General features: G+C 40.1%; 2 protein-coding genes across 2 annotated transcripts in view; one reads left to right on the top strand and one right to left on the bottom strand.

Moving 5' to 3' along the window:
• The first annotated feature begins 668 nt into the window (after positions 1-668).
• LOC125041439 lies at positions 669-4,545 on the top strand. The gene is made up of 6 exons (XM_047636395.1): positions 669-757; positions 1,674-1,840; positions 2,607-2,732; positions 3,178-3,284; positions 3,427-3,592; positions 4,173-4,545. The coding sequence occupies exons 2-5, from the start codon at positions 1,679-1,681 to the stop codon at positions 3,590-3,592; spliced, it is 561 nt and encodes a 186-aa protein (XP_047492351.1). The 5' UTR covers positions 669-757; positions 1,674-1,678; the 3' UTR covers positions 4,173-4,545.
• A 2,677-nt stretch (positions 4,546-7,222) lies between these two features.
• Positions 7,223-17,500, bottom strand: part of LOC125041421 — a 10,476-nt gene continuing 198 nt past the window's right edge. Inside the window, exons 2-9 of the mRNA XM_047636369.1 lie at positions 15,314-15,421; positions 14,427-14,633; positions 14,024-14,195; positions 13,528-13,788; positions 13,183-13,295; positions 12,325-12,394; positions 12,065-12,227; positions 7,223-11,801 (exon numbers count right to left, since the gene is read on the bottom strand). Of these exons, the coding sequence (XP_047492325.1) occupies positions 11,279-11,801; positions 12,065-12,227; positions 12,325-12,394; positions 13,183-13,295; positions 13,528-13,788; positions 14,024-14,195; positions 14,427-14,633; positions 15,314-15,421 (1,617 nt within the window). The 3' untranslated portion in view covers positions 7,223-11,278. The remainder of the gene's footprint in view (positions 11,802-12,064; positions 12,228-12,324; positions 12,395-13,182; positions 13,296-13,527; positions 13,789-14,023; positions 14,196-14,426; positions 14,634-15,313; positions 15,422-17,500) is intronic.

Genomic DNA, 17,500 nt, shown 5'->3' with positions numbered 1-17,500 from the left:
TACACACACACACATATGTATCCCTCATATATCCCTAAACATTGACATACTTCAATTCAAGTGATTTGAGTCACAGGAGGTAGCGAAACAGATTTTCTACTCATACTATCTTTTTCGCCACGTGCATGAGCGTGTCTGTGAATGACGGAATGTGTTTGTTTAAAAATCTTCACAGAGCGATAAAATAAACCGTCGGGAGGACAGTCTGCAATTCCCGCACTCGCCTACTTCGTGTAGAAACCTTGTTTAGTTTCTTAGAAGACTTCAGCTGGGTCGAAGGTAACGTCGCGAGAGCTTCTTTTACTGAAGCTCTGGTTTAAGTAGCGACCTATAAGGATTTGCTGGTTTCTTCGTCTCTGAAATTCCCCAAAAGCCTAAATGATAGTGAACCCATGTCCGCATTCGAAGGTTTTACCCACTATGAGAAATGTGTTACCAATAGCTTAAAAACAATTTAAAACGAAATCTTTAGACCCTCATTGCACCCAGCTTGGCATTGCAAACTTTCCCACACTCGAATAGGAAAGTCTTACTGGTCGTTGCAGCGTTGTCAACAAAGCGTTACTTTGATGCCTTCTCCCTCACACACTACGTCGGCTTCTTCCTTCCCTCTCACTATCGAAGCTAATTGTTTTGGAGAACAATCGAACTTGAGGGCCGTGGCGTTTGTGCTTAGTAAAGACGCTTAGTTGTACGTTGGGGATTGGAAGAGTCGGGTGCTCTGAGAAGACGGCAGAAACACCTGAGATTGATTAAGGTAGTGTTTGAAAAGCTGCTGTGGAACTTGTTACTAGGAGTTGGCATTATAATAGAGATAATTATATGTGGGTATTTATATGAGACATATTCACGCAGTGTGCACTTCGACCTGTTAGACCAGGGGCTCACTTGTCCTTATCTTTTTGACAGCATAGGGTAGATAATTCCGCTTTACGGAAAAAAAAATCGTAATCGTGACTTTGTTCACATCCAGTGTAGTATGTGGCTGAAGTGTGATACTAAAAAAAATATTGCTATTTGGTATTTACACTGCGGTATTCAAATGCAATGCTCTTTTCGTCAGGGGTACATGATTTATTCAAACATTTCCTGGGTGTCCAAGTCATAGGAAAAGTTGGGAGCTACTGTATAAGGCTAATGAAACTTTATTATTTCTCATCAACGACCACTAGAGATTACCGAACATAAAACATTTGGCTGAAATAACTGAAAAAAAGACGAAAAAGACATTAAAAAAATGCGAGATAATAATAAAGTTGACCTAATTAGACTTCAGTATATCAGCTGAACTGGTTAGCGCCTTCTAGCTTTAGCGGCTGATTAACCAACTGACAAATTTCCGTAAAACGATTGAAGGTCGAGTCTTTACAAAGGGTTACTTTTCCTGATCGATATTAGTGAATGATAATGGTAATAATGATAATAATAATAATAATGATAATGATAGTAATATTAATTAATTTACGTTTTTGGGTTCGAATAGAATCTTGGTCTAAACACTTTTAACTTCGAACTGGTTATCATTTAGTGCACATTCCCTTCTTTCCGTTAGTGTATCCATTCATAACAGTACCTTATAATTTACCAGTTAAAGAAAAACATAGTATAGACTCCTTACCTGAAACCAATAGGCCTATCACAGGAGAATAACTCACGTTTCATCTTTTCCACAGACGAGATGAAAGTGTCATGGTCAAGGCTGTTTCTCTGGGTCTGTGTTGTGGTGTTGGCCTTAAACGTTGAGGACACGAGCTGCCAGAACCTGGTTATCAGCACGACCAACGCCCTGGCCACCCTCGCTGGAATAGGCCTCCTGGGGTCTGCTGGAGCCTTGGCTACGGTAGGCTTACATTTTTTTCCCTCAGATTTTGGGGTGAGTAACTGAATCGGTCATAAGGCAAAATGTAGTTGACTGTGCTTTGAACTTGTATATTGTTTTAAAATTTATGATTCGAGTCGATATATATAATATATATATATATATATATATATATATATATATATATATATATATATTGAAGCAGTGTGATACGCGTCATTCACTTTCGACGTCATGTGTTATGTCTTTAACCTTGGATTCAGCTGCTGAATGAATCTTATTTGAATAGAGAACCGACCTTCACTTTCAGCTTTCATTTCAAACCTCTATTTAGTTTAATTTTGTTAATTTTGTTTTTTTGCCATTGGTTTGTTTTTAGCTTGTTATGCATTATGCGGTTACTCTTAAGTGTTAAACGCACACACGCACACCTCATACATACACGCGTGCGCACTCTCTCTCTCTCTATCTCTCTCTTTCTCTCTCTCTCTCTCTCTCTCTCTCTCTCTCTCTCTCTCTCTCTTCTCTCTCTCTCTCTCTCTCTCTCTCTCTCTCTCTCTCTCTCTCTCTCTCTCTCTCTCTCTCTCTCTCTCTCTCTCTCTCTCTCTCTCTCTCTCTCTCTCTCTCTCTCTCTCTCTCTCTCTCTCTCTCTCTCTCTCTCTCTCTCTCTCTCTCTCTCTCTCTCTCTCTCTCCTGCTGCACTTTAGTATAAATTACACTTACACACTTTCCCGTAAGAAAAGACAGGGATTTTTTTTTTAAGCATTTACCCCCTCCGCCAATCTAGGGATACGCCCTTGGCCGCCACCGGGGACGAGGCCAGAGGTACAGAGGCAGAGGGTGGTACTACTACAGAGGGCGTAGGAGTCTGGAGGTCTTGGAGGCTCCCGAGTTCGAGACTATTTTGGATGAGGTGAGATTTGTTTTTGTTTTCGTTTCTTTGCATGTTTGTTTGTTTGATTTTTTTAATGTTATATTTCTGTTTGTCTTTCTTATGTTTGTGTCTCTGCTCTCTCTCTCTCTCTCTCTACTACTACTACTGCTACTACCATAGCAACTACTACTATTACTACTACGACTACTACCGCTATTACTACCGCTATTACGACTACTACTACTTATTACTGCTAATATTACTACTAATACTACCACTACCACTACTACAACAACTACTACTACTACCACTTACTGCTACTGCTACTACTACTACGACTACTACTTCCACTATTACGACACCTACTACTACGATTACTACTACTGCTACTACTAGTACGACTACTACTTCCACCATTACAACACCTACTACTACTATTACTACCATTACTGCCAACTCAAACAGATCCCTCCCTTCCCAACAGACAGCGAAAGTCGACACCAAACACTGTGGGCGAAAACTCCTCTGTGCGGCAGCGCGTCAAGAGAGAGCGACATCACCCTTATTGCAGGCTCTTCTCAAGCCTTTTGCGTGAGACTTTTTCTCTGATGTGTATTTTTTTTCTGAAGATGAAATTTTGTTTGTCAAATTACGGGTGTCTGAATTTTCTTTTCTTTCTTTTTTTTTTTTATTTGTATATTTATCTGTTATTATTATTTATTATTTGTGTTAGTGGACAAGGACTCAGCAATGGCACAGTGTATGGTGACTATGATGAAGCAGTGTGGAGAGGTTTATCGGGGCAGGACTGCTCTCACTACACCCTGTGTGAATACGACCCTGCAGAGCTCCTGGGTGTTTACGAGGGAATCATGCGTGACTTAACTTCACAGTTATAGGTGAGTGGCTTTGTGTGTGTGTGGGAAGGGGTGTATGTGAGGTTTGTGTGTGTGTGTGTGTGTGTGTCTGTGTGTGTGTGTGTGTGTGTGTGTGTGTGTGTGTGTGTGTGTGTGTGTGTGTGTGTGGTTTGTGTGTGTATGTGTGTGTGGTTTGTGTGTGTGCGTGTGTGTGTGTGTGATTTGTTTGTGTGTGTATATGTGTGTGTGTGATATTAGTTATTATTGTGATGAGCAGTCGTTCTCTGATTTTTAATGCAGTATATTCAGTTTTTTCAAAGGAAACGAAGAGAAAAAATTGCAAACAAGACATCTCAGCGAACTCGCCTTTCCTTTATTAGTAACTGGTATCATTGTACAATTTATGATATATAATCTGACATCAAACAAAGGTTAAATAGGAGTGTAATTGGGAAAAATTTCCGAAGGAAAAATTCGAAAACCGGCTTAGAAAAAAAAAACTTGTTTGGATCACCTGCATATCCGTCCTTGCACTTCATTTGTTGTTATTATTATTATTACTATTTTAGTTTAGAGTGACCAGTATGATAATATTGTAATATTTTGTTTTTCCTTTTTTCAGATTTCTCCCTTGGACATACTAGACATTTTGGTCATCTATTTTTTAGAGAAAAAAGAAATATGAACATCGATATTTCGAAAAAAAAAGAAAATTAATTTTGCATGAGCGAAAGTAATCGCGTTCTTGAACACTGTCGACAGATGTATGTAAATTCACTAACACATTAGAAATCGACAGTAATAAAATAACACTTGTATATTGATTTATCATAACCAGAAGTTCCTTAATATGAAACCTTTTTCAAGACAGGTTGGCTTGCTCGAAACATTCCTCGTCTTTTTTTTTTTTTACGTGGAATCTGTAATTTCACTGACATTTTCCTTCTTGAAGAATGTATAACCCTTCCGCCACTAACAATGAACTGACATCTTTGGCCTATGCTTTTCCATATGAAGATTACCAAGCTTTATCCTCTCCTTGTTTTATAATAGAAGAATAAACACTTTTCCTTTCTATAAGATAGTCATTCATCAGTGTCCAATTCGTTTATTTATATTTATCTACTTTAAAAAAATGTCAATTAGCATTATAATACGCGGTAAAGATGTAAAAGAAAAAAAAAGTGACAATAACTTTGTAAAAACTAATTCAACTCTATGTAGATTTCGTGGTATTTAGTTTATAAATAAACGGATCATCAAACGATTTTTTTTAGGTATTTTTTTTTTTCTTTATATACCTGATTTGTATGCAATTTACGCACTAAGGAAAATAAATAGATTGAAGATAGATATAGAGAGAACGAAATAGATAGATAGAGAGAGCAAGAGAGAGAGAGAGAGAGAGAGAGAGAGAGAGAGGGAGAGAGCGAAATACATAGAGAGAGCGAAATAGATAGATAGATAGATAGAAAGAGATATCCATTCGGTGAGTATTTCCGGTATCAATGATCACTAATACACACATGTTGATATGAACATTACTTGTTATTTTTGTTCTGGTCTCGGGACAAGTCCTCCTCTTCACTCAATGTTTGTTTTCCTGTTTCAATCAAGAAATTAATGGATATACGCTCTAATAAACAATACATGAATATACACTGCCCGGGCCCAGATGCATTAATTGTAAAGTCAGTTACTGTACTTATGCAAATTTGGTTTAAAGCCGATCGGTCTCATTTACACCTTAAACGTCAATTAGCTAGTAATATATGAGGAAAGAGTACAGAAGACAAGTATTCTTTACATTTAACGGTTGAATAATGTTTTGTCTCCGTCTACCAAGGTGAAACATTTGATTATACCTGATAAACAGACTACATATATTAAAGACAGGTCGTTTAGTGACAATATGTAACATTTTATGTGATGTGGAAAACAATTTTCTTGTAACAATTTACCGTACGAAAATCACTACCGCCAATTTTTTTTTTTTTTTTTTCTATAACAGAGATTCTATGTATGGGCCTCCAAATGTATACAGATATGTATGTGTGTTGATTTGTTCTAACACACTGACTTGTGTTTAGAAATCTACATTGTCTTTTTGATTTTATAATCATGATCCTTATTATTGTCAATATTCTTACATTTAGCTCTGTCCGATCTGTCATTGTTTTAATGTCCACTATTACGGAAACATCAAATAGGTATATTATCAATTTTACGTAGTTTTTTAGTTTAATATTATTCGACGGTCATTGATTTTTTGCAAAGCCCCCGCGACATTGAGGGGTTTGTGCATTTGAGCCCAGAGGGTTACATATAAATAAGAAGCCGATAATTCTCACAGCATATCGAAAAAAAACATAATTTGTGTTTCTTGGCATATGTCCACAAGTAAGCATTTATTCACTCACTCTCTCTCTCTCTCTCACACACACACACACACATACATACACACACACACACACATACACACACACGAACACACAGTATGTGGATTTTGACATATTTTCGTAATCTACAGCTGTAAACAACACCAAAATATACGAATTAAATTTACGCAAGCCAGCGATGTTTTTTTTTTTTTTTTGTATTGTTATTATTTCTCTCGACATTACGAATCTTAATAGTCTCGTAATTTTTGTGAGGTAGCGATATTTCGGCAAATATTTTGATTATTACCTGATCATGATGGTTGACATGAAATCAAAAATTTGGCTTTATTATTTTTTTTTTTTTCTCAAAATGTTTATAGGCAGTCAGTAACGGGAGAAAATAGTCACAATTAAAGCATATTTTCTCAAGTCCGCGGCAAAATAAACTACGTATTATATCCAATATGTCCGAGACACGCGGAACAAATGATTTATATCATTATATCTATCAGTGAGTTCACCACATCGAAAACACACATTTACACCAATGACGATTAGATCACATTTTGTATAATCGTATAAAAATAATAAATTGAAAAGATTTAAAGCACAGAAAAATCACAAATACAATGATCTCAGTGAGCAGGTAATTCTGCTATTTACATACTCCCAAACACATTTGTTAGCGAACGACCACTTTCGTTTTGTCTTTAATCGCAAACAAACAAGAATAGATAACTTACATTGCGCTCAAAAAAAAAGTCCAAAAATGGTATAAAGTGAATACCATGAGATTGCGCGGGAAAAATCAACATGGCCGCGATGACATGTCAGATCGAAAAAAATATATATTTTTCTTCTTCTTAATCTTCTTTTCAACCTCATCCTTTCTTTTCTTCTTTTTCTCCACCTAGATAAAGAATCGAAACTAAAGAAAATAAGAACAGCTCCAGCGCTTCTCACACGCATATAAAAGCCATTACGTCATGACATGTTCGTCGTGTATGTAATATGTTTCAAATTCAACATACATTCTCCATTCGCCAGACGTCCACTTCATCGCAAGAGCTCTGTTGTGCTTGCCAAAAATTCGGCCCCCGTGTCACATGGTAAAAAAATTCAGTAAAAAGGAAAAAAAAAAGAAAAAAAGAAAGAAAGAAAGAAAGAAAGAAATAAAAAAAAAACGGGTAAAATTATACTTAAATATGAGTAAAATAAGAAAAATAAATAAATAAAGTATATAGAAACAAGTAAATAATATAAGACAAAAAGGGTAAATGAAACTTAAATCTATGTGTAAATATTAAACAGGTACATTTATTCTAACCCCCTTTTCGTGCACGCAATAAAATCTCTCACAGTATCTAATTAATTGTGCGTTTTATTAATCCAATGAAATGATACCATTTAATGTCAGTGATTAACACCATTCTCAAATGAGATTTCGATGTTATCATATATAAGAAATTTCACAACGGATTACCTAGTCTTCAAAAAGCACAGAGATCTCTCCACTGTGCTCTATTTTTGGAACACTGTGAAAAAACATACATACATAGTAACAATAATATCAATTATAGCCATACCTTCAAAACCATCAAAAAATATATAATATACCAAGACACCGTCCATAATTATGATGATGATGATCACAAACCTGTGTCAATCTAGCAATTGCAGAGATGATATATTGTCCAAAACGTGGCAATAAATATGTGCGCAATGTAAGGTAAGGAAGAGAGTGTCTTGGGAAGAATGACATTGTAATGTTTGTGTGACAGCTTATGTGTAGGTGCTTGTCTGTGTATGTACATAAAGGCAGTAGCGTGCACTCCACTTTTGTGCTATAAACATATACTTAAAAAAGGGGTTATCGATAAAAAGAGGAGAAAATGACATCGACTTTGAAAACAATATGAGATCCGACAACCGATGATGACCAGTTGCCAGGTGGCAGTCACAAGCTTATCATTATATACATAGTTCATCACGAGGAAGTTTTTATTTTTCACACACATAATCCTTACATCTGTTTCTTCAAAGAAGTTAAACGTGGTAGGGAGAAGATTTACGGGAACAGAGGGTAGTGAAGTGTTCGAAATAAAGGCCCTGAAGGTAGAAAAGGTCTCCCTACTTTCAACTTGTCATTGCTCTCTCTTGCCATTCGCATTTATACAATTTCACACCAATTTTCAAAACCATGCCATATACCCTCAATTGCAACCTCCTTACCTTGTGTCATAAAAGAACTCTGCACGTCACCAGTATGCTTCCCGTTTCACAGATACCAATTCCCTCTAATTTCTATTTCAAATCTAATGACATACCTTAGCATAGCCTTTCTTTGGCATGTGATGTACTTCATAAAACATCCTCATAATGTGCGCGTAACAGCATCAATCCTTTCCTTAATCTCATTGACTTTATAAGAAATATCCTTATACATACACTAATGCTTCCTGGAACTAAACCACAAACCGAAATAATTGCAGTTCTTTTGTCTGATAATAAGAGTCGATATTACTGTCTTCTACTACTCACTGTCCTACGTAAACACCACACAGTCCTACTCGTCGCACCTTTGTCGACTTAACTGTTCCCAAAAGGTCCTTCTTGTCACAGCCATCGTACAACCATAACTTACTTATTGCTGAGAGATCATTTGTTTGTCTTATTCTGGGTTTCGTACGAGTATTCACTCCGCAACGCGATCGGTAAAAAATTTAAAGAGAAAGAATAATAATGAAAAAAAGTATTTCGAGAATTTCTGGAATGGATGCATATGAAATTTCGACGTCCATGATTTATCGTAATGATCTTTTTTTTTTTTTGGTTACATAGCTACCATGTGAAAATGCCGCCCAAAATCTAAAAGTAATTATCCTGCAACTACACAGTATCTTCGGCGGCGACACAGCTACTGCGCGAATGTTCTCTCTCGCTTGTCCGCCGACGTGTCAGACGGAGGTCGCTCGAGACACGTGGTGCGTCTGTCTACCTTTCATTTCTTTGCGATCGTGTTTCCGGCGGATAGAAATGTTTACTTTTCGTTGGTACTTTCATAAGTGCTAAGGTGCATGACCATAAATATGACCATAATTCAGGGATATCAGAACTTGATGCATAAATCCAATTAATAAGATATAAAGGACTTTAGTTACGGGTTGTCTCTTTCCTTTCGAACTCCTTCATATCAAAGAGTACTAAATAGATAAATAAAAACTGATTCTTCTATTCTGACAGTCCCTCTGACACGACGGAAGACAAGCGAAGCTACAAAGTGTTTACAAGCACGGTACCCCAAAAGCCTTTGGTTTCTGTTAACTCTACTGAATGTGACTACAGATCTTGCCGTCCTACTCTCAATCTATGTACACAAAGTCTAGAAGACGGGCAGATCCTGGGCCTACAGGGAAGGAGGACGGACCGCAGAAAAAGTAAGAACCCGCAACTAACGGGCGAAACATTAAATGTGAAAAACAGTAGATTGTAAGAACATTTTTTTTTTCTTCTTCTTCAACAGGTTATGAAAATAGCCCTATGCAAATCACTTCGTCCCCCACCTACGTGACATCTCGTGATCCATCTGGCGACAAGAAAACCACATTCGAATCAGTGTCTCGAACAAGTGAACCGCAAACCGACTGTGGTGTTCGAACCAAAGGCGAGACGTCAGGCAACAACACTCCGAACTAACAGCGTCCGCGGGAAAAGAAACAGCATGCGAACTCACGGTTCTTTGGCCTCGGTTGAAATGAGCAACAAACTTCTACCAGGAGACGATCACGCCGGTGTCACAACGAGGTTGAACCAGCAGGTTCTTAAAGTAGGCCCACTTGTAAAATATATTTATATATATATGTATATACGTCTATAAACAACGTGAAAAAATACTAGGCTACGAAGAAATTATTTTTCTTCACTGCAATGTGTATGAGGCAGTTTTTTTCCCTCTAATCTCCCGGAACAAACGGCGACGCATGTCCCTTAACACACGAGGTTGAAGCTAGTCCTGCTATTCATATCACGTGACCAGCTCCCTCAATATCTTACCGAGATTCATGTGTCTTTCCTTACCGTCCACTCCACCGACCAGCTTATATAAACATCATAAACAATCATAAACACGAGTTCTCTATACTTTGTACTCGGACAACAAAACAGTCTATGCAGTGGGAGTACTTTCCAAATATAAAAATATGATCTAAGCACACCTCCTCGCCCGCGACCAGAAGGGCGCCCCCAGTGAAGCGCCTCTCCGAGCCCTCTGCAGGGGAGGCTGGAGAGGCAGAGGAGAGAGGGGGAGGGGGAGGGGGAGGGCTCGTAATCACCACAATGCTACGTCTCAGGCTACGGGCAAGACTATCTGAAGACAGCACTGTTGGGACAAAAGCTCTCTTACTGCGCGTTGCAGTGGTTGCACGATCCGCCCCTTGGACCGCTGCATCCACGGGCGCTACGAGACCCTATAGCTCAAGGAATGTCTAAGAGTCCTACCGAGTCTTGGTCAGGGAAGGGGGAGCACCTAGCCCCTAGAGGCCTTAGTAAGCAATGCTTATTTTCATCGTCTAACATGAAACAGTTATATTTGGTCCATAATGTATTTTCCTGTACTTCTACCGCGTTATCCCTCACTCACAAAATCACTACTTGAACAAACTAGATTTTACAAAAAAGGGAAATTGGTGAGACTCATTATGTATACATATATATATCCACAAAGGGGTCAATACACATATATATGTATGCTCATGTATGCTCACGATCGCTTCCTGTTTTATTGTCTGTTTGGAACACTTGTCTTTGTTATTTCTTCTCGATCACGGCAAGTTATCTATCTCATCTACAACATCGTTACAGACTTTATAGTATTTTGTCTTTCAATTTCGTTTATCTCCTCATCACAAACTCAGAATTCTCACTAACGCTTGCCCTTGTTCCTGCCATTAGGAGTTCGTCAAACACAGCGTGCTTGAAATAACTGTGAACCAAGAAAGACATGGGAATGTACTGTACAACCACAAGCTCCAGAGTCTCTATGGCTAGAAACAGGCGAGGTGACTCATAAACGTCTTAAACACCTCATACCTCATGGCGGTCCTGCGGCAGTCCTTGAGACAATATCTCTACGGCTTTATTCCTCGGGCGCATCGCAGATCATCTGCTCGCCGCACTCCTTGCCGAGTTTTACACCGACCAACTAACGGATATATCACTCTATATAAACTTCATGGAAGATACAAGCCTAAATGTTTATCAACCCCCCTCCCCATATAATTGTCTTTTGTTCTTTTTCTGTTTTCTCTTTTTATTGTGTTCATCAACGATAAAACACCTCGTCTCTTTATCACCTGTTCTCCGTGAATCTTTTCTTAACTTCAGGTGGGTATGAGACGTAAATGAAACTGTCGCTCTGCTCCTGACTTAAACTCGAGGTGTCGTAGTATTTGTCGTGCTCGCCCAGGTCCTGGTAGTCGTCGTAGTCGTCGAGATAATTGTAGCGATTCCTTCTGAGTCGCCGCTGCTCGTAGTTGGGCGTGAAGGTGGTGGCGTAGTTGAACATGCGCTCCTCCGTGATGTAGTACTTGGACGACGGGTGGCCATGGGCGTGGGCGTGGTCGTCGGGCGCGTAGGAGAGCCTCGAGTCCTCCGAGTAGTGTCGCGAGCGGTAGGACTGGCCGTCATAGTCGCTGTAGGCGTGGCTGGCGTCGCTGACGTCGGGGTAGAGAGGGCCCTCGTTGAAGCCGGAGTCCCGACACTCGCTCTCGGACTCCGTGGCGGCGGAGTGGCGCGCCTTCGAGGTCCGGAGCGACGGGCCAGGGCGCTCCTCCGGCAGGGTGGTGGGCGACGCCGCGGCGCCCTCCTGCGACCTGGGGATGGGAGGCACGCTACACTTCATGTGTCTCTACAGAAGGAGATAATAAAAAGAGAAAAGAAACGTGTTTGCTAAAATTCTGCGAACAAAATGAAACAGAAAGAAGTACAACATGAGGTGGGGAAAACGAACAGTTATGAAGGGTCTTTCAGCTATGCACAAAACGTCAAAAAATCTTGTTATGACACGAGATATTCAACAATGGTATCACGATAGAACAAACACACAACTGGCGAGGAATCAACAGCTCCTACTCACTCGCACAGGACCCAGACGATGTAGTAAGCGAGGGACACCCCGAGGGTAAGCAGGAGAACCAAACCAGTGACGAGGCCCCACGGGAACTCTGGAGGCTCCATGGTACCGGCCTCCCAATACCTCTCACACGTTAGGTACCAACACACCGCACGGCTCAGGGCAGCTGATGACGGAAAAGAGGCGGAGAGTTATCGGAAACAGAACTCTACAAAGAACGAGAAAGTATGGCAAATAAAGTCTGTACGGTTGTTAATACTCACCTTCAACCTCCTTGAATTGCTCCAGTGTTAGGTTGAGCAGCAGGCCCCCGATGCACTGCTGGATCAATTGCTGTAAAACAAAGCAGCATTAGTGGAGTTTAAGACGTGGTTATCTCTAGAGACTGTACATTCACGGTGACGAAACTTAGTTAATTAAAAGCTAGTCTAACGGCCATGGCGATTCGAGAGAGAGAGAGAGAGAGAGAGAGAGAGAGAGAGAGAGAGAGAGAGAGAGAGAGAGAGAGAGAGAGAGAGAGAGAGAGAGAGAGAGAGAGAGAGAGAGAGAGAGAGCGAGAGAGAGAGCGAGAGAGAGAGCGAGAGAGAGCGAGAGAGAGCGAGAGAGAGAGCGAGAGAGAGAGGAGAGAGAGAGAGAGAGAGAGAGAGAGAGAGAGAGCGAGAGAGAGCGAGAGAGAGAGGGAGAGAGTGAGAGGAGAGAGAGGAGAGAGGAGAGAGGCGAGAGAGGAGAGTGAGAGATGAGAGACACAGAGAGAGAGAGAGAGAGAGAGAGAGAGAGAGAGAGAGAGGAGAGAGGGAGAGAGGGAGAGAGGGAGAGAGAGAGAGAGAGAGAGAGAGAGAGAGAGAGAGAGAGAGAGAGAGAGAGAGAGAGAGAGAGAGAGAGAAAGAGAGAGAGAGAGAGAGGAGAGAGAGGAGAGAGGGAGAGAGGAGAGAGAGAGAGAGAGAGAGAGAGAGAGAGAGAGAGAGAGAGAGAGAGAGAGAGAGAGAGAGAGAGAGAGAGAGAGAGAGAGAGAGAGAGAGAGAGAAATCCTAAGTAGGAAAGAAAGAGAGTAACACCAAAAAATACTAAAAGGGAGACACACAAAAGGGTCAAAAGAGATCAGCGAGGCAGCGTCGACCCACCTGGCACTTGACCCTGAGCTCAGCCAGGTGTTCCTCGTTACACGTGTCACGCCACGAGTGTAACGGGTGGAGAGGCAGCTCCCGCGGGCCCCCACCCACCTGTCCGCTGTCATCTGTGGGCGTTATACATCCGTCACGTCTGTGCATCACGCACCAGAGACACAGCTCTTTCAAGGCAAGGATAACCCAGTTCGGAAACTCCTTACTTGCTGGGTTAAATATTCACCATGCACACTCATTGTTAATCTATAGTCAGTATGTTATTACAGGATCACAAAGTTAAGGAAAAACACGACACCTCAATGCACTGCGCAGTAAGGCCAGCCACAAACCCCAGAAACTCACTGTACGTCTCCTCCGGCGGGTTCGCGCACTCCGCGTCGTCCGCATCGCATCCTGCCACCACCACAGGGTCGTCCACGGACCTCCTGCCGTCGTCGGGGCGGTCCCGGGACAGGTCGGGGGCGGGGCGGGGCGTCGTGGAGGAAGGCGGAGGCGGGTGAGGAGGGTCCCGGAGGCGTGGCTGCCGCGTCCACTGGTACCACGGGTGGGAGGCGTGGGACGACCTCATCAGGCTGCGTGGGAGGGCTCGCTCCACCGCCTGGTCTGTGGAGGAAAGTGGAGCAGCGCGTCTAAAACGTTCATAGCTATGAGGCAGAAAACAGTTAGTCAACCACCACCTCGAACCCAAATAACAACAATCTAACAGTAATATAATAATTAACAACAATAATAATAGTAGTAGTAGTAATAATAATAATAAATAAATAAAAAATAACAATAATAACAGAATGGCCATGTATTTGCATGTGACCCGCTGGTCGCGTGACATGCGGCGCACCTGAATGCGTCTGGCCCTGGTGGAGCGACGGGGACGACAGCAGGAGCGGCTGGTGCCACAGGTCGAGCGCCGTGGCAGCGGGGGGCGTGTCCTCGAAGTCCCTGAGCCGCTCCAGCAACACTTCGCACCGCATGACGTCACAGAAGTCCGCTAGGCACACCGCATCCTCGCCCTAAAGAGCCAGAGATATTTTGATCTGTTAACGTACGTGGGTTAATGTCAAGGAATATTGTAATGCATAACGCAAATTTAGCCATGGTAAGAGTAAAAAAGGAAAAGAAGCAGAATGTAGAAGGAGAAGAAGGGTGAATAAATGAAGAAAGAGAAGACGAAAAAAGCAGAAGAGAGAAGAAGAAAAAAGGAAATGAAGAGAAGAAAAAAACATCGTTTCTTTAAAACCCACATTATTTAGGTGTTCCTCGTGGCGGTTGTCGAGGTGTCTGTCCAGGTGCGCCTCGTGGTAGAAGGCCTTCCCGCAAAACCCGCAGGTCCACTGGGGCGGCACGTGGACTTTGGCTTCCTCCTGCCGCGCGAACACGTCCCTGGCGTTATGTAAGGGGCACTCCAGGGGCAGCGTCACCCCGTACTTCTCCAGCACAGGCATCCATCGCTAGAAAACGGACGATGATTTATCTCTGAGCTTTGGAATGCATATTGGTTTGATGAAAAGGACGCCTCCCTTCTCAGTTCTGGGGTCGCCTAGTCCTCGAAATATGATTATGGTAAATAAATCAATAGATATTTGCTGGATTCTCAGCTAGAAACGTTTTTTTTTTTGGCTTTAAGTTGATCAGAAATATATCTTTTCCTTGGTAGTTATCCTGTGATATGTGACAAAATATAATTTCACCAAGAAACATTTCGTTTTGTTTACATTTATTAAAATAAAACGTTATTTATTTCACAATCCTCAAAGTACCTTTTTAATACAGGTATTATACATAGCTATCACTGTCCTCTACATTGAGATGCAAGAAAATAAGACAGAGAACTAATGGCCAAGTGCTATAGACACCCGTTTCATATCACAAGTCAATTGTGGCGTCTTTTACCGTAGAATTTATCGTCTAAATGCGTCCTACACAAACCAAAGCATACATAACACACACACACACACACACACACACACACACACACACACATACACACACACTCACACACACACACACTCACACACACAACGACCACCAAAAATCAATGTAAAACCAAAAGAGTCCCACACACACACACACACACACACACACACACACACACACAAAATCAACACCCCCCACGTTAAATCGGCCTTACCTTGTTAACCAGCTTCCTCACGAGAGCCGCTTTATCACGTATACAGGGAGGACGCGGTTCCAGGGGGCCGGGCCGAGGCACTAACGTCAACAACAGAACCACCAGCACCTGAAATATGCAAATCTACATAAGGGATACCCGTTGGCTAATTTTGTTCGTGCTTTTTTTCTTATTGTTACTGTTTTTGTCATCGTTATTATTATTAGTAGTAATAGTAATGGTAATGGTAGTAATAGCACTAGTATTACTATGTTACCACTATTATGGTTATCATTTTTCTATGATGTTTGTTATTATTATCATTACTATTATCATCACCGTTATTATTATAACAATCATTAACACTCCTAATATCATTATCATTATAATCCATTACTAATATCACTATTTTTAACATGTTACTATCCTCTCATCATTACCATCATATCATCATCACCATTATGGTCACAATACCACTTATTCATTCATTTATTAACAAAATGCAAAAGAAAAGGAGAAAATCCACATTGGCCTCTTCACTGTCAATCAATCTCCTTTTGCCATGAGTGTTTAATTTAAACATTGTCGATTTTCCGCCACGTGGACGCCACTGCATTACGGATCTTAACAACTGAATTCCGAGTGCATTTCGTTCTATGTGTGTTTATTTGCTTGCGTCTGATGTGTGTGTATGTGGGGGGGGGGGGGTAAGATATGTGGGAGTGTGATACAGACAAAAGTACTAAAAAAACAGTAAGAAAATGATAACTAATGATTATAAAATGATAACAATAATGATAATAACAGTAATAAAATAACACTAAAATAGATTAACAATAATAACATAATAACAATTAATAACATCAATAACATAATAACAATTAATAACAATAATAGTAATAATAATAGTAATAATAATAATAACAATAATAATAATAACAATAACAAAACAACGTGAAAAATAATAATCTTATAAATGAAGCTGTGTGTCTGTCTGTCTGTCTTCATGCATTCAACCCCCTGTGACCCTGGGGAGCTAAAATGAGGAATAACATACACAAGGTAATGACATCAGGGTAAGGGTGTGTGACAGAGAATCAGAGGAGCCAAACCTTCCTTCTAATTAGGTAAAACTTTGAACAGAAATCCGGTATAAAGCCAAAACCTAGTTAACTGAGGTTTTACTTTGACCAAGGACTGGGCTTTGATATGAAGAGTAACACAGACAAGTTGATACCAAGTAGGGGTGTGGCAGAGAGTGGGTGGGGCAAAATCTGCCTCCTTATTATGTAAGACTTTGGACCAAAACACCGTGTCAGGCTGATACCTCTGTGCTGACATTTTGTTAGGTCTGTAGATGAAATGAAAAAAAAAAAAAAGAACATATAGTTTGTTTACAATTATAGTTCTAGAAATACAATCTTTCTAATCAAATAATAATATACAGTTTGTATTTTCTGTTTTATTCTTTGTGCAATTGATAGTAAAAAAAAAAAAAAAAAAAAAAAAATAATAATAATAATAATGATACGAATGACAGTAATAATAGTAATAACAGATGAATGACAATTGATAATAACAACAGTCATAGTAACAGAAATGATGAATGACAGTTACTGGTTTTAACATCAGCACTATCCTCATCAGCACCATCACTACTATTACCACTACTACTTGCAATGGTAATAATGGTAACAACAATAGTAGTACTACCATAATCATGATGATAATTATGATAATAATAAATAACTAAAAATAAAAATAATATTTATATTATCATTGTTATTAGTAGTAGTAATATAATTATCATATAAAAAATAACAATAGTAAAAGCGATAATACTAAAAACAACGACAACAAACAACAACAATAGTAGTAATAATAATAATAATAACAATAATAGTAATAACAATAATAGCAATAATAATAACAACAACAACATAATAATAATAGCATCGGTAATAACAAAAAATACAATACTCATTATTACTAATTCTTTACCATCATTATATTTCATTATCACCAACATTACGAGAATTACTAATGCTTCAGTATCATATAAAAAAAAAAAAAACAAACCCGCAAGGTATCACATTAGCACAAACAACCATACCAAACCAACAGCTGGAAAGATAACGTAAACAACACTATAGCATAAGACACCGTAAACACTACAGGCGGCGCAGCGACACGTGTGGAAACGCTACT

Source organism: Penaeus chinensis, chromosome 30 (assembly GCF_019202785.1).
Source record: "Penaeus chinensis breed Huanghai No. 1 chromosome 30, ASM1920278v2, whole genome shotgun sequence".
Lineage (NCBI taxonomy): Eukaryota > Metazoa > Arthropoda > Malacostraca > Decapoda > Penaeidae > Penaeus > Penaeus chinensis.
Note: the sequence above shows the minus strand (reverse complement) of the source record. Positions and strands in the feature narration are given on the sequence as shown.